Consider the following 16,175-nt stretch of genomic DNA (forward strand, 5'->3'; position numbering starts at 1 on the left):
AGAGGAATGATTGAGTCTGTCGTTTGTCCTTCTGTAACTGTCTGGGTTGGTCCAGCAACCAAACAGGTCAGGTAGAGACTCCAATGAATAGTTAAGATTGCAAAAAGGACAATTGCAACCAACCTGCCTTCCACTGAGGACCTGTGTACTCCATAAGCCAGGAAGAGGGCTGAGAAACTATCTCCAGTCCCCTCCCATCCTGCACATCGTCTGTTTCAGTTCCTCCCTGCGGGACGCTGTTATCAAAGGCCAAAACAACCAGTCACAGGGAGAGTTTTTTCCCTCGTGCCATCACTGCTGAACACCTGCTTCGGTCTAATGTCTATGTGTATTTACCCATAATCTGGCTGTAGTATTATTATTTATCCTTATTATCTTCTTTACTGCCCCCTCCTGTTGGTATTATTATTATCATTACTCTGTTGTTTTGCACGTACGCTGGAGCTTCTGCACCAGAGACAGATTCCGTGTGTGTCTAATCTCACTTGGCCAAATAAATATTCAAGCAGAGGAGTTCTCTCTAGGGGGACGTTTTTCCCCAAAGGAATAAGAGGGGGAAGGGGGAGGTTCCACCATTTTACCTATGTTTGCCAACGGAGTCTGTGCCCGGAGACTGGCACTTGGGACTGCTCTGAAGGACCCTGAAGGGTGGTTGGAGCCATCTCTCCTCCTCCTGCCTGGTTCTTCTGGGGCCCTTAAAGGAAGGGCCTGACCCCTCTTTGTCTTGGGCAGAGCCGTTCTTTGTGGGCTCAGCCTTCCTGCAGGAGAGCAGCAGCCCGGAGGATGAGGATGGCAAGATCTACTTCTTCTTCAGTGAAACCGGCAAGGAGTTTGACTTCTTTGAAGACACTGTTGTGTCCCGTGTTGCACGTGTGTGCAAGGTGAGGGGCATTGGGCTGGGGGGCGGGAGCCAAAATCTGCTTGTGCCACTGCTCCCTTTTTGCCCTCTGCCTCTGCAGTGCCAAGCTGGCCGTGGTGTCCTGAGCCGGCTAGCAACCCGCTGATTGCCGAAAGGCAGCCAGCGCACCCCTTGGTTTCCCAGATGCCTTCCAGGGAGAACTTGACTCCGGCATCGGAACAAGGAGCTAGTCCTTTCAAAGCATCATCAGGTTGCCAGCTCCTCGGGAAGCTCTGGGGCTCCCCCAGAAAGGGCATTTCCCTTCAAATCTGTGGGTGGTCAATCCATGGGTGGTGGCAGATGGAAAGCAATTCTTGCTCCTCTTGCTAGGACTCCTTCAGGGTAGCAGGGAAGGGCAGCCCTGGAGGGAGACGAGAGAGATGCTCTTCCAGTTGAGGCTCCTGGCCTCCCTCCGAGTCGGTCTGCTGGAAGGGTCTGCATGGTGCCCATCTTACCTTCCTTCCATGACGGGACCAGATAGATGAGGAGGAGCCGCTGTCTGCTGAGTGATTCCAGGATCGCTCGGAGAACCTTTTGATCCCCTCCCAGCGGGATGAAAAGGAGCAAATGGCTGTTTGGTGCAAAAATCCATTCTGCCTTTCTCTGCAAAGCTTTTGTCAGAAACCGGTGTTGCGGCTGTGTGGCCCTTGGCAGCTGTCCTGGTTTCCTCATACTCTCTGTCCTGCGCCTGGCTGCCAGAGTTTCCCAGGGGCTCAAAAGGCTCCGTTAAGGGCGGAAGGCTGGCGGGCTCCCCTGGGCTGGAGGTGCAGAGGTCAGTGGCTGAGGGGCCATTCCGAGGTGAAAAGGAGGCATAGAAAGTGGCTCTGTTGACACTCAGCCGGGGGAGAGGCAACCTTTGGCAAGCCTGCTTTTCTTATCCCAGTTCCTGTTCTTCCTCCCTCCTCCTCCTCCTCCCCCTCCCCCCTCCCAGGGTGACCTGGGTGGAGAGCGTGTGCTCCAGCGACGATGGACAACCTTCCTGAAGGCTCAGCTGCTCTGCTCCCATCCAGAGGATGGCTTCCTCTTCAATGTCCTTCAGGACATGTTTGTGTTGACGTCAGGCGACGGATGGCCAGAGACGGTCTTCTATGGGGTCTTTACCTCTCAGTGGTGAGTCTGGAGAGGGACTGGCACCAAAGCACCCACAAAGGGTGCTGGCCTAGGCAGAGGGGCACCTCGTGACTAAGGCCCAGCATGCAGGCGAATGGGGGGAAGGGTTTTCTTTGGGCAGCCATGGCTCACGCTGCCTCTCCTGCCCCTCTCTGCCAGGGATAGGAAAGGCCCTGGGGCTGCAGCGGTGTGTGCCTTCTCTGTCTCCGATGTGAAGGAAGCCTTTGATGATGGGCTCTACAAAGAAGTCAACCGGGAGACCCAACAGTGGTACACAGATGTCCATCCTGTGCCAGAACCCCGCCCTGGAGCAGTAAGTGGCTTCCGCTGCCCATGTCTTCCTCTCCTCCCTCTTCGGTTAGGTTACTACTAAGACAGACCGTCTAATCTGAACAGAACATTACTGATTGCTCTGGGTACACACACACACACACGGAGGGAGGGAGGGAGAGGGAGAGGGAGAGAGATAGATGTACAGGCAGCTCGCGCTTACCAACCGCTTATTCAGTGACCACTGGAAGTTGCAGTGACATTGAAAGAAAGGAAGTTGATGAGTGATCCTTGAAGTTGTGGCTGCTGCAGCCACTGTTCCCTCTAAGGTGCGCGCCTGCGCGGCCGCGCACATCGCAAGAAAAGCCCGCGCAGCAGATTCTATCTGCCGCGCAGAGTTTTCTGTAAAGCAAACGTGGGGAAATCCTTTGCAGGCGGCTAGAACTGGCCGCCTGCAAAGGACCTCCCCAGACTTGTTTTGAAGAGCACGGCTCTTCAAGTCCATGTTCGGGGGATCCCTTGGAGAGGGGGTTCCTTCCTGCGACTGCGAGACCCCGCCCAGAAAATGCGGGGAGCGGCAGTGGAGAGTGAGTGAGTGGGTGGGTGGGGAACTGGTTGACGCTCTCGTTTCACCTTGTTTCTCCCCCCCCTTCCCTCCCAATCGTCAATGCATGAGTTGGCCTGTCTCCGTTCATTTGGGCTTCTGCTCGTCCGTCTTTCTCTACCCACCTCTGTCTAATAATTGCTGCCTGGACTCGCTTTGCCAGCGAAGGCAGGATCGGGCCTCGCCGGCTGCTCCCGCCTGATTGGCTGGGCTGGATGTGGCCCACGGACCTAATTTCCTTTCCTGTCTTGAAGGAACGGGGGAGGGGGAGGAGGGGGAAACGCGTTGGTGACGGCTTCATCCAACAGCCTCAGCTCAGCTGAGCTCCGGACTGGGTTTTTGTTTTTTTTTGGAAAAAAATATATGCTGGCTTGTTTCTTCGAAGCCTCTCCATTGAACTCGGCCTGATGGGCTCTTGGTTTGTGAGACAGGGTGTTATTGTGAGCTCAGGGAAGAGGGGAATCAAATTACGCCCCGGGGTTGGGATCCGTATCTTGTCAGTGGGCGCAAAAGGCAGATGCATCTCCACGCAGCTGCCCCACCTCCCCGGGGAGCGGCAGGAATGATAGGCAGCGCCAGAGTGGTCACCCTGGCCGGAATCTTCGGGCCCATCTGGGAGGCATCCGGGTGGAAATCTGGATTTGAACCTCTCCTCCTGTTTTCCCCCTCCCTCTTACATGCCCCCTTGGTGCAGCGGGCTACTGCCGGCGAAAGGAGTGGGGCGGGCGACATTGCACAACTGGGTAAATTATAAACCACAGATTTTAATCCTATTTAATTTTTAATGGTATCAAATTTAGCTATAAAGTGGCCTTACCTACTTTTTTTTCCCTGGGCCTGCTAAATTCTGGTCCCTGGTGATACAATGAGTTAAATGCATTCTGGCCTGGATTTCCTATTGTGCAATTTGTGTCATGGACTTAATCATTTTAAATTCCATAAAATGCCAGTACATATCCTTTCTGCCAAGAGATCAGAAAAAATGCTCGAATCTTCTGATATTTAAATGATTTATAATGTTGTTTAGATATATAATTTGGATTACATTTGAAAGCTATGCATTGATTAAATACTACAGAATACAAGCAGTTCTTTCTTTTTTGGTTTTAGAAAAGGATAATTCCCCTTTTAGCCAGGCTTTTTGAATTAGATTATGGTGATGTTAACACCAGTTTTTAAGTAGATTTCAAATTTTTTTAAAAAAATCTTTTAGCTGCTTTGAATACCTTGGAGATGAAAAGATGGGGTACAAACTTAAATAACAAAAAAATAATACATTCATTTTGAAAAATAAATGCAAGACTTGATTAATTTCATATCTTTATTTAAAATAGTTTTGACATGGCATATGGTTTTATCGATTCAGCTGGAAATGATGTGGATGTTGTATCTGATTCTGAGGTATATATATTCTTAAGTAACATAACATATAGCATATAGTCCAAACTTGCTAGACTATTTAATTGATCTTACTACTTTAAAGGGGGAGAGTTTCATGATAAATTATTTTATTACATTTATGTTGCATTTATATTTATTACATTTATATTTCACATTATATATTTGTATTGTTATTTTAGTGTTTATTGTCAATTTTGATAGATATTATATTGATATATCAATACTGATTTTACTCATACTAAATAACAATTACTGCTATTATTTATCAGCATTAAATATTTACAGTTTTTAATATTGAGTTAGTCGTATTTTAGAATAATAGGATTATCTTTTAATAGGATAATTGGCAAAATCTAATTCAAATGTGATGGGTTGCATTCCAAAGGAATGTGAGAGGACAGGTTGCCTGCAAAATGCCAGGACCCAGGACCCTGTTGGTGCCATGTCTCTCTCTAGCCAGTCTTAGAATGTAAAAGCTGAGCAGAAGTCTTTTTTTTTCAGGGTGAGCGGAAAAGTATAGTGTTTGAGTGGCACTTTTCATGCCTGGCATTCATCAGGCTGAAACCTCGCTCGCAATCGGCGCTTGACGCTTGGAATGTTGCGCAAATGTCCAGCAGACGTGACAGCAGTTCAAACTGTTGCTCTCTTAGGTGCTCAGGCATGAAACTGTGCCGCTCAAACACTATACTTTCCCGCTCACACTGAAAAAAAATTAGAGGGAACATTGGCTGCAGCATCTCCAGAGCGAGGGATCGCCGTTCAGGCGCTTGGCATTTGCAGTGGGCACCAGTGTCCCAGGCCACATGGAATGGTGTGTGGGAGACAGGGAGACCTGCAAGGTTCTGTTAGTGGAGCTCTATAATTCAGTAGAGTTAGCTTCTCTGGTTGTCTGTCTAGCAAGTCTGCCGTCTCCTTTATAGTGCAAAAACCGAGGGAGGGTCTCCTCTGAGCCTTTTCCCACGACCCAGTTTGCTGTTGTGGACAAGCCCTCTCTTCTATTCCCTTGGGAACCTCCTTTCCTGGCTCCCAAGGTCTTTCACACATACTGTTGCATCAGGAAATTTGTCCCCTTTGTTAGGTAAGCTCCCCATTGGGAGAGTGAGTATGTTCAGCGAAGCGTTGTGAGAGTTGTGCTGGAGAACACACAAACCAGCATACAAAGACACTGCAGTTTAAATAGGCTTTTACTTTCGTGGAAATAGAGGTATCAGAGTCCATCAAACAGTCCAAGTCATACACAGATAAGACAGTCAGTCATCAACGTCTTTCAGTTAAGGGATAATCCAAATAACATAGACCAGTATCATATAATCAGTTCAGAACTCAAAGTTTACTAGCAGTTGCAAAACTTACAATAGCTCACAGCACTCAGATCAGATCAGCCCTGCATCTAACAAACAGGGAGAGAGAGCTAACAGTCATTCTGGCTCGCTCTTATGGCCGATTGAGGAAAACAGCAGCCAATCACATTTTACAGTATGATTTAAAGAAACAGGTACAGCATTGCTATATGGTTTATATATTGCCAATCCAACCGTTAGATTATATTCCTAACACCCTTCACAGCTACCTTTTTCCCACGAGCAAAGTCAACAGGGGAACCACCAGAAAGTTGCAGGTCACAGTTGTGAGACGTTGTGCCTAGCAACTGTACCATAAAGTAAATTAAAATCTTTTACTGCCAGCTTGAAGGAACAAATATTTGATTACAGTACAAAATTTTATGTATTCTCAAATCTACTTGATCATTTTAGATTATAAAAGCTGAAATGTTCAAATAGATCTGAGAATAAATAAAATCTTATAAGTATACTTCCATTATTGAGTCCAAACCAACCTGTTCTAAGGTTTCAACCTCACCAGAACTCTGGGGGTATCGTCTGGACTAAAAGGGGGTCTGGTTAATATCTACTATACCGGTTGCAGAGGGAAGGGGGTGCTGCTGAAGGCCCAGCAACCTTTGGAAAAGGGTCGTGTGAGGAAGTATTGGGTGGGCTGCAGTTTCTATTTTGGGTAGTCTTGGGGCAGTTGCCTCCCCTTTGCGCTTTGCCCATCTCATCAGGAGACCTTCCAAAATGGAGCAGCTAGTAATGATCTGATCTTCTGACTGTTGGGATTGGAAGATGTGCCAGGCTGAAAAGGACAGGAGCCTGATAGGAAGCCGCTGTGTAAAAGCCAGGAACCATCCTTTGCCCCCATTCCAGCTGGTTAGCCAAACTCTTTCTTCTAAGCTACTATGAGAATTCTGTGACAACAAGGGCCTGGGTGGCTTTGGTTGCTCCCCTGTGGAGCATTGTGATGATTTGCAGCATCCCCCCTGAAGGAGGAGAGAGCAGTGAGGATTCTGATGGGTGTTTTCATCAACTGTGGGTAACTGGTAAAAGCTGGTTTCTAATGTGATTTAATTTCTCCCTTTATTTCCCCTTTTGCTCTCTGTCCTTTAGGGAGGACTCTGCTGAGGGCTCTCATAGTTATAGGAAATACATAGTTGTATTTCCTATAAAGGCTTCAAATTAATTTGTCAGTGTTATCATTGGTTGATGCTAATTGATCAGGAATTGAGATCACTGCTAAATTGAAATCAGAACAGCCAGCAAAGTCCTTCATGGGTTCAAAGTGAGGAGTGGTCCCAGCCAGTGTCCTCAAAAAGTCACTGCTGTCACTTAATCCACACACCTAACTAACTCTGATGCTGTGTAGAAGAAGAGCCTGAACAGCCACTTTCTGGGGGTGCCTTAACTGGGCTGCTTTCTCAGCAGGAGTTGAAGTGGGTGACTGAAATCGGCCCCCTTTGCTCCAGACAGTAAAAAAAAAAGGGGGGGGGCTGGAAAAACTTCATCTGGTCCAAATGATGAATCCATGATTAAACAGGATGCACCAGAAATGTGATTTCCTTGTGAAAAAGAAGCTTCCAAGTTAAACTGTAGCCCAGCCCTGTAGCCCTTGGGACCAGACTGAAGGAGGGACGCCCTTCAGGGGCAGCCAGCTCAAAGGCCAGTGCTAGGCGGTGGGGGGCTGGGCCGTCTGAAATGCAAAGGAAACTGCAGCTTTCCTTCACGGCGGGTCTCCCTATCCCCACCATTCAGATTCCTGGTGCAGTAGATTTCTCCTCTTCCCCATCACATTTCAGTAAGTCAGCCATGCGCCCTGGCCACTCTCAGCAGCAAGTCAGTCTGCTCTGGAGTTCCCAGCTGCTGGTGCTGCTCTGCTTTTTTGCCGTAGATCTGCAAATGTTCATCTTCGCCTGCATGTTGTTGGCAGAATAATTCTGTGAGTGTCTAGACATCTTAACCGCATTATTTTAAAAACAAGACTTGAACTACAGATTTTGTAAATTCTTGTGCTGCTCCTACCTTTTGTGTTTGGGTTAAACTTCCAAACTTAGCACTATCCAAATTCTAGCCTCTTTTGGGGGGGTGAGAAAAAGCAAGCAAAGTTCCTTCCTGAGAAAGCCTCTGTTGGGACACTTGGTTAAAACAGTTGAAGGCTAGGAGCCTCGCAGAGCAGCAGGCCAAAGAGGAACTCCAAAACCTCTTGGTTTTCTCCCCAGAGCAATCCGGAGGGAGGGAGGCCCAGGGGTGGGCGAGGGCTCTGCTCGGGCTCACCAGAAACCTCCTGCTCTTCCCAGTGCATCAACCACAAGAGCCGCCAGATGAAGATCAGCTCTTCCCTGCAGATGCCGGATCGGGTTCTGAACTACCTCAAGGACCACTTCCTCATGAACAGCGCGGTGAGGAGCCAGGCCCTCCTTGTGCAGCCCCGCTCTCGTTACCAGCAGCTCAGTGTGCAGCGTGTCCAGAGTCTGCAGCAAACCTACGATGTCTTGTTTCTGGGCACAGGTGAGCAAGACTGGCAGAAAGGTGGGCAGGAAGCCGGTTTCCTTGATTCTGTTGCTGCTGCTGCCTTGGCTTTGCCACGGCTTCAGGCTGATCAAGCCAGCATATAAATGGCTTTGTGTGCAGATTGCGTGAGTTGCGGATTTGGAATTTGAAGGGGAAAAAAGGAGGGGGATCAATGCAAGCCAAGGAAAGACAGAGGTGATGCTAGATCCAAAGCTGGGCCTTTCCCATCTTCTCGGAGCTCAGATGGTGGATGCAAAGAAGCAAAGAAGTCCTCCTCGCAGGGAAGAAGGAGAGGGGCATGGGGGCAGCCCATGGGCCTCTCAACGGGCACCTCTTGTGCCTTATAGATGATGGCCGCCTGCATAAGGCAGTGATCACGAGGCGAGGAGTCCGGATCATTGAGGAGATTCAGCTGTTCCCTCCGGAGCAACCTGTCCTAGAGCTGCTGCTGGACTCTACCCAGGCAAGAGTGGAAGCCAAGGGGAGGCCGGGGGACCCTGCCCCAGTTCTTTGCATGAGAGAAGCAGGTGGCTGGGCAGCCTCTGGGCCAGGTGTTTGGAGGGCTTCTGAATCAGGGCCAGACAGGCAGCAGCTGCCGCTGCCTTGTTTCTTCTGCATGGGAAGGATGCATTTCTGGGTCCCTGCTTCGTTCGCAAGAGGCGGCTGCCACTGGATCAGAACAGAAGCCCCCCCACCCTCCTAATCAGAGCAGAGGCATCTTTTCTGATGCCTGGGCAATGCCTCTGCCCTCAGGAGGTGGCAGAGTAACTGTGGTACAGCCTCTTCCAATGTTCTTGGATGAAGATGCCTTAAGGTCTCCTGTTCTTCCTTCAGGGTCTGGTTTATGCTGCCTCATATGATGCCCTGGCACAGGTGCCCGTGGCCAACTGCAGTCTCTATCGGAGCTGTGGAGAATGTGTCCTGGCTGGAGACCCTTACTGTGCCTGGAGTAGAGGGGCCTGTCAGCTGTTTATCTCCAGCCCTTGGCCACTCCAATCAGTGTGAGTGCTTCCTGCCACAGGCTGGCTTCCAACCCCCAGTCCTTATGGTGTGTGGGAAGCAGCTCCCTCCTTTCTCCCGGTCCCTTGCTGCTCTTCTCCTCTGCGTGGTGTACTTACAGGGGCACGTGGTTCTTGGGGGTACCCCTCCTCCCCCTTTTTCCCAGGCCTCACGCTCTTTCTCCCAACAGGACCTGGGTTCAGGACATCGAAGGGGCTGAGACAAGCCAGCTTTGCCAGACCAGCGGCGTGGAACTCGGCCATTCAGAAGGTAACGGGTCACATCTGATGGGGTTGGGATTTGAAAGTTGGGGGAAGGAGGGGAGTGAAACCGGCCTTCTCCTTCTGGCTCCAAAGCCCAGGAGCATCATGCAGGGATTGGTTTCTCCTGTGCTGGAGCCAAGTTAGCTGTTGAGAATGCTGGTTCTACAAAGCCAGCTCTGACGGTCTCTCTCTCTCTCTCCCTCTCTCTCTCTCCCTCTCTCCCTCCCTCCCTCCCTCCCTCTCTCTCTCTCTCTCTCCCCCCCTTTCCCTCTCCCTCTCCCTCCCTCCCTCCCTCTCTCCCTCTCTCTCCCTCCTCCAGGAGAGCAAGCCCCATGTCAGCAGGTGGTGCTCCAGCCCAACGTTGTGATGCCGTTGCCCTGCCCACTGCTGTCCAACCTGGCTTCCCGGCACTGGGTGCAAAACGGGGCTGCCCTCAGCTCCGCTGTCCTGGTGCTGCCCAAGGGAGAGCTGCTGCTGGTGGGCAGTCCAGCCGAGGTGGGGCGCTACGAATGCTGGTCTCATGAGGGCAGCTTCCAGCAGTTGATGGCAAGCTACTGTGTGAGTGTGGAGCCAGGGCTCTGGGCCAAGTTGGTGCCCGCCCAAGACCCCCTGAAGACCCTTAGCACCTCCAGGAGCATCTCGGGGGAGAACGTCTCGGGGCTGTTGGAGGGCAGGACCTACTGGACTGAGTTCCTTGTGATGTGTGGGCTCTTCAGTGTTGCCGTGACGCTGCTGATCCTTTTCACGCTGCACAAGCACCAGGTCAGCCTGAAGGTCTGCCTGAAGCAAGGCCGATGCGGCTGGTCCCAGCCCAGGATTTTGCAGGACAGAGAGATTCTGCCTGCTGAGAACATGCCTCCCCTCTCTGGCCTGAATGTGCCTGGTGCCCTGGCAGACCACAAGGGCTACCAGGCTCTGTGCGAGAGTCTGGTGGTGAGCATGCCTGGGCATGAGTCCCTAGCCGGCCCCCCTGTGGCTTTTCTGGAGTCTGATCGGCGACCACTTAATATATCCAAGACTTTCGTGGAGGTGTTGGGTCCCGCCCAGCGCCCTCGGGTTCGCCTTGGCTCTGAGATCCAGGACTCAGTTGTGTGACCTTCCCCAAGAGTGTCATTCTGCGGGCTTGAAAGGAGCAGGGCAGAATCTTCTGGTGTCCCCATACTCTGGCAGAGGACCAGGCAGAAGGGCAGCCCCACTCAGCTAAGGAATAGGGCCAGGCACTCTAGCTCTGCGGCACGGTTCCTGCCACGGCAGTAATGCCACTTAGGGGTAGCCTCCAGGTGTAGAACCAGGTACAGCCTCCCGTTCTAGGGTGCCCTTCAGCTCAAGCGGTGCACTGCCAGAAGTCCTTAGCACTGCCAGGAGGGGACAGAATGGGACAACCTGGCTCCCCTTTCTTCAGCCTTGTGGGAACCATTGCTGGGAGGGTAGCTTGCATGGTACAAAATACCCGCCTGGAAGTCACCTGTGAAAGGAGATACTCTGGTTAAACATCCTGTCTTTGGGAAGGAAAGCCTGGGAGATACCTTGGTCTGACCTCTAATGAACTGTGCACTAGGGGGGAAATTACTGCACCATTTTGTGTCAGAAAAACTCCTCTGTGTGGTTTCTTTGTGTGTAAAACCAGAGACCTGGTCCTGGTGACACCCACTGATGAGCAGAAAGCATCGGGGAGCATCCTTCAGGGTGTCCTTCAGAACAACAGAAGCTACAGCCGGCTCCTAAAAGGAGCCCATTTCAAAAGTTTTGTCTTTCATCATCCAGACTCCAGATCATCACACCTTAAGGGACCTTTCTCCACAGCTAAACATTTAATAACCCGTCTGTTTCACACAGACGTAATCTCTTGTCTTCCAGGGGAGGAAAGAGTAGTGACTCTTGCACCATGCTTGGGTGAAGCCATTTAAACCATTCCTGTGCTGTCCTTCCAACCTCAGCTGGTGCTCTGAATAATTGCCCCATTCCTAAATGCTTGGCTGGCCTGAAGAGGGGGAAGCCATTTGTTTCCAGCAGATCTCTTCACTGGTTAACTCAGGTGCAGTTGCCCTAACAAGGGGCTTGACTTTGGTTTAGGAGTTTGTTGATTATCTGATCCTTGTTTGTGGTCTGTGACCATAAACCGTCTCCCTTGGCCTGTTTCACCAACTGGAGTGGCTGTTTTGTGAAAAGGCCAAGTCCCCACCACCCGAGGTGTCAAAGCCTAGAAGGGCCAAGGACCCTCCATGAGGACCCGCCAGGATTCCTGCAGGGAAAGTTCCTTGCACCGCTGGAAGCAGGCTTCTTGGTGGGCTGCTTTGGGCTCCCAGAGGGAAGAGAGTTGTTGGCCAAGGACTGGATGGGGCTCCTGCAGTCCTACTCCTGTCAGCCTCCCACCTGAGAGGGTCGGATTGAAATGTGTGGCAAGACGGCATAACTCCTGTTTTTCTGTTCTTCGCTCCTTCAAAGGCAAACCTGGGCTCCTTCTGCCGTGCTGGGAGCGATACAGAGGAGCTTGTTCTTTAGAAAGTGAAATAAAGATGGAGGAACATGAGTGGGTTCCATTTATTGAGTTTTATTTAGTAAACTAGAAATCAGACAAAATCATGTCACAAGTATATTTATCAAACTCCAGAGACTGCTGCTCTTCCCCACCACTCAGAAAGCAAGAAAAATGGTCGTGATTCAGACCCTGCAATAGAAAAAGTCTCAGTTGCTCCACGAGGAGGCAGAAGAAGGAGCAACATCAAAGCCCTGCTACAATTTGCTCTTGAGTTTTGATCGCCTACAGCAGTCACCCCAAGCCATTGCTCAGACCCTCCAGGTGAGACAGAAGCAAAGAATAGCAGCAGCCACAGCTCCCAATGTCCTTGCCCCACCCAGCCCTCCCCATAGAAAGACCGGTTGGTTGAGATGACTGCAAGGCCCTGGTTTAAGTGCCTCTCAGAGCTAGATGGGTCAAGGTTTGGGCTCCTGTTGCTGTGAGAAAATGAGCCACTTTCTGAGAGGTGGAATCTTCGAGCAACTTGTAGAAGAAAAGAATCAGAGCACAATCTTGAAGGAGCTGGAAGAAAAAGATAGGACGGCTTCATCATCAAAGGCTGACCAGGTTCCTTCTAAAGCACAACTGTCCCTCCCCAAAAAACCCCAACTGATTCAGCCAAAGCTCCACACACCCCTCCTCCCCCCAAAAAACAGGCAGTACCTGGTGAAGTCTGGAGAGCGGGAAATTATATGCTGGAACTCAGAGAGGTTGATGGTCCCATCTTTGTCAATATCAGATTCCTCTAAGATCTGCCCAAAGAGGGAGGTGGTCAGAGTTGGCTGTGCCACTTCTGCTAACCCTCCTCTTTCCCCCCCCCTCACATTCTGAATGAGCTGTTCCATCTCCAACCGGCTCAGCCTGCTGTCTTCTCCTCCTCCCGTCAGGGAGTTCACCAATTTCTCCAAATCCTCCTTATCTAGAGTGCCGTCATCATCGAAATCTAGGGGAAAAATGGGGCAAGAAGCTGCACTTAGCGTTCCCAAAGCTAGAAGCTTTCTCAGCTCTGGTAAGGGGTCTTTAGGAGGAAAGGCTGAGCTCCAAGTTCATTCAGGCCTGGGAGAACACCCCCCCCCCCATTTGGCAGGTGAAAGGGAGTCTGATAACAGGCGCAGATTCAAGGACCCAGAGAAATAGCCACTTCCCCCCCACCCCATGTAATCAGCAAGTGTGGGGGGGGGATGAAAGCAGATGAACTTCCCTGCCTTGCTTGGGAAAAGAGGCTCCAAGGCAGGAATGTCCCAGGCTGGTTGAAAGCCAGAGGCCAGGAGAGAAGGGACCCCAGCCCCCACCTCTTCCCTTCCTTTGAAGCCCCAGGCAGCCTTCCCTCCCAGGCGGGCAGGGCCCTTCCTCTCTGGCCCACAAGAGCCCACCATGCGCCTCGAAGCCCCCATGGGCCCTTCCAGAGAGGCAGCCTGCCCGCCCTACCGAAGAGGCGGAAGGCGTAATGCGACTTGATTTCGGGAGTGGCCGAGTCGCTGAAGACGCTCAGCAGGTCCAGGAAGTCCTCGAAGGAGAGCGCCGCCTCGCCGTTCTCCGCCGTGCAGAAGAGGCGGCAGAGCCTGTGGCGGAAGGGGTTCGCCTGCAAGAGCCGGGCGGGGGCTTCAGTGCCGGCCACACATACACGCACCCCGCCGCCCAGCCCGGGAGGGGAGGGAGCTGGAGGCTCCGGGGCGGCTCACCCGCAGCTCGGGCAGCGTCAGGAGGCGGCTCTCGGGCACGCGCGTCTCCAGGGCCTGGGCACGCGTCTCCCGCGGCAGCAGCTGGCAGAAGCGCTTGTGGGCGCTGCAAGGCGAGGCGGAGGTCAGGCGGCGCTTCCGGGCCCTAGGCGCACAGGGCGGCGGCTGGCTCGGCTCCTGCGGCGCTTCCGGGAGCCCTGCGGCTCGGGGACCCACCCGCCCGCCCCGTGTACTCACAGCAGGATCTCCTGCTTGCTCAGGAAGGTCAGCTCCTGCAGGAGAGGGACGGTCAGGGGCCGCGCAGGCAGGCAGGCCGGACCCCCAGCAGCCCCCTCCCCTCCCTCCCTCCTTCCCTCCCTCCCTGGTATCGCCTCCCGCACCTGGTATTCGCCCAGCAGGTCGCGGGGCAGGCGGCTGGCCGAAGCCCCCATCTGTCCCTTTGGCAACCGCGGCTCCGGCTCCCCCTGGGCGCCTCTTCCTTCTCCTCCCCCTCGTCCCGCCCCTGGGCGGAGCGGCTGCCGGACAGCCCTGCGGCGCCGGCCGGCTCGGTAGAAGGAGCGCCTGCGGGGTCGGAGGGCGGCCGGGAGCCGGTTCCGTCGCCACGCGGAGCTTCGGCGCGGCCAAGGCGGGCACCGGGGCCCCTCCGGCCGGGCGTCTTCCCTGCGAAACTTCCGCCGCGGGATCCGCGCCTGGCTTCCCGCATGGCCGCGGAGGGGCTCGGGGAGGCCGGCCAGGGCGGCGTAAACCCCGCGGAGCCCCCCGAGGTCTTTTGCTACGGGCCGGAGGAGCTGGTGCTGCGCGGGGCGGAGTGGCCGAGGAGCGGCGCGGGACCGGCCGGCAGCCCCCCCTGGTCGCGCTTCGACAGGGCACTGCTGGAGGGCTGGGAGGAGCGGCTGCGGCGGGGCCTCTTCCGCTACCGCCTGGGCCGGCTGCAGACGCGAGTCCTGCCGGGACGGCTGGCGCTGGTGGCCCAGCTGAACGTGCAGCGGGCGACCGAGAGGCGGCGGCCCCAGGAGGTCCGCAGTGTCCGGCAGAGCTTCGATCCCCGGCAGTTCAACTTCGGCCAGATCCGGCGGGAGGAGATCCTCTTCTGCCTGCGCCGGCGCTGCCCCGGCCTGGCCAGCTCGCCCCGGACCCTGGTGGCCATCAACGTCAGCCCGCTGGAGCGGGGACACATGCTTCTCATCCCGGACCCTGCGCTCGCCCTGCCGCAGGTCCTCACCCCGGAGGCTCTGCTGGCGGGGCTGGACGCCGTGCTCCTCAGTGCCCACCCCGGCTTCCGCCTAGGCTTCAACAGCCTGGGCGCTTTCGCCTCCGTCAACCACCTGCACCTGCACGGCTTCTACTTGGACTGGGAGCTCTCGGTGGAATCCGCCCCCGGCGAGCCCCTCCTGCCCGAAGCGGGCCTCTACCTGCTGCGGGAAGCCCCGGCGCCCGCTTTCTTCTTCTACTGCGAAGATGTGCGGCAGGTGGAGCCGCTGGCCCATCGGATCGGCCGGGCCACCCGCCATCTGAGCCAGCGAGAGATTGCTCACAACTTGTTCGCCACCCGCGGGGCTGCCCCCGCGGGCCCCCTCGGCTCCAGAGCTCGATCTGGCCTCCGGGTCCTTCTTTGGGCGCGCAAAGCCTGCTTCGGTACCAAAGAAGAATTGGCCTTCAATGTGGCCGTTTGTGAACTGGCAGGACACCTGCCCACCAAAACCGTCCAGGAATACGAAGGCCTCAGTGAGGCCTCAGCACTTCACAGGATTCAGCAATGTCTCCTGCCAGACAGCCAGTTAGCCCACCTCCAGCAAGAGCTTGTGGACCTCCTCCGAGAGTTGCCTCCCTCCCCTCCATGGTCTTCCCTTCCCCAGGGGAGGCTGCTCTAGAGGAAGCCAGGCTGAGGGAAGTTGGGGGACTCAGGGAGGCATTTCTGCCTTATGAGTCTTTCTGGGACACCCAACTCCCCTTCTCAAATTTGATTTTGCATGCATGAAATTTGGACTGAATTTACAATTTTGAGATAAGCCCAGTTAAGCCAGATGAGCCCAGCAATTTATGAGGCATGGACAGTGTTCTTTACAGACTAAGAAGATGTATAAACTAAAGAGTAAGACTGAGGAGACGACAAAACACAAGGCTTAATAACTGGCAAGGAAAATAAAATATCTCTGGGAAAGTGGCTTGTTTGTTTGTTTATGGGGGTATTTAAAGAGGCCTGTAAGCATTTTTGAGGAAGAGCTTCACTGCTACTAGGAGGGAAATCACAGGCTGAGTTTTTTATTACAGTAAACCCAATTAAATCATCCTGCGGTGTCTTAAAAGACCCCGAACAGTGACTGGCATCACCACCCTCTCCAAGCGATTCTATCTTATTTCCTATTGAACCCTAAATCACACCAGTTGCCTGTACTGCCACCTCTAAGGATCTGCAGGCAGTTGGAGAGCTTTACAGCTGAACAGAGGGGCTTTTCTAAAGCTCGCCCCACCCTCTGCCTTCACCACGTCCTGGTAGCTCCAAAAAAGAGGCTTTAATTGCTCGCCTCCTACCGCTGCCCACGGGCCGAGCAGAAACCTCTCAGCCGCAAGGGGCGCCCCGTCAAACCATC

General features: G+C 53.4%; 3 protein-coding genes across 5 annotated transcripts in view; 2 read left to right on the plus strand and 1 right to left on the minus strand.

The window, feature by feature from the left end:
- The window catches only part of SEMA4B (semaphorin 4B), a 41,764-nt gene extending 29,660 nt beyond the window's left edge, over nucleotides 1-12,104 (plus strand). For 2 of the 3 annotated variants that reach the window (XM_032232548.1, XM_032232549.1), the window contains exons 7-14: nucleotides 733-881; nucleotides 1,830-2,008; nucleotides 2,168-2,321; nucleotides 7,912-8,122; nucleotides 8,473-8,588; nucleotides 8,960-9,126; nucleotides 9,315-9,394; nucleotides 9,707-12,104. In XM_032232548.1, coding sequence (XP_032088439.1) covers nucleotides 733-881; nucleotides 1,830-2,008; nucleotides 2,168-2,321; nucleotides 7,912-8,122; nucleotides 8,473-8,588; nucleotides 8,960-9,126; nucleotides 9,315-9,394; nucleotides 9,707-10,482 — 1,832 coding nt within the window. In that variant the 3' untranslated portion in view covers nucleotides 10,483-12,104. The remainder of the gene's footprint in view (nucleotides 1-732; nucleotides 882-1,829; nucleotides 2,009-2,167; nucleotides 2,322-7,911; nucleotides 8,123-8,472; nucleotides 8,589-8,959; nucleotides 9,127-9,314; nucleotides 9,395-9,706) is intronic. The other variant, XM_032232550.1, reaches the window with a different exon arrangement.
- CIB1 (calcium and integrin binding 1) lies at nucleotides 11,923-14,086 on the minus strand. The gene is made up of 7 exons (XM_032232552.1): nucleotides 13,965-14,086; nucleotides 13,822-13,856; nucleotides 13,588-13,690; nucleotides 13,334-13,487; nucleotides 12,730-12,848; nucleotides 12,569-12,657; nucleotides 11,923-12,427 (listed from the first exon to the last, which is right to left on the minus strand). The coding sequence occupies exons 1-7, from the start codon at nucleotides 14,013-14,015 to the stop codon at nucleotides 12,406-12,408; spliced, it is 573 nt and encodes a 190-aa protein (XP_032088443.1). The 5' UTR covers nucleotides 14,016-14,086; the 3' UTR covers nucleotides 11,923-12,405.
- A 100-nt stretch (nucleotides 14,087-14,186) lies between these two features.
- On the plus strand, nucleotides 14,187-16,128 carry GDPGP1 (GDP-D-glucose phosphorylase 1). Its single transcript, XM_032232551.1, has one exon. The coding sequence runs from the start codon at nucleotides 14,286-14,288 to the stop codon at nucleotides 15,453-15,455; it is 1,170 nt and encodes a 389-aa protein (XP_032088442.1). The 5' UTR covers nucleotides 14,187-14,285; the 3' UTR covers nucleotides 15,456-16,128.
- Nucleotides 16,129-16,175: the final 47 nt, after the last annotated feature.

Source organism: Thamnophis elegans, chromosome 16 (assembly GCF_009769535.1).
Source record: "Thamnophis elegans isolate rThaEle1 chromosome 16, rThaEle1.pri, whole genome shotgun sequence".
In the NCBI taxonomy this organism is placed as follows: Eukaryota; Metazoa; Chordata; class Lepidosauria; order Squamata; family Colubridae; genus Thamnophis; species Thamnophis elegans.

Bases quoted from the DNA above. Each gene is read 5' to 3' on its own strand.
- CIB1 (XM_032232552.1), bottom strand. From the start codon at position 14,015: ATGGGGGCTTCGGCCAGCCGCCTGCCCCGCGACCTGCTGGGCGAATAC. The intron at 12,849-13,333 runs GTAGGGCGGGCA...TTTTTCCCCTAG, and splicing joins TTACGCCTTCCGCCTCTTCG to ATTTCGATGATGACGGCACT. The intron at 12,428-12,568 runs GTACTGCCTGTT...TTTTTCTTCCAG, and splicing joins CGCTCTCCAGACTTCACCAG to CTCCTTCAAGATTGTGCTCT.
- GDPGP1 (XM_032232551.1), top strand. From the start codon at position 14,286: ATGGCCGCGGAGGGGCTCGGGGAGGCCGGCCAGGGCGGCGTAAACCCC.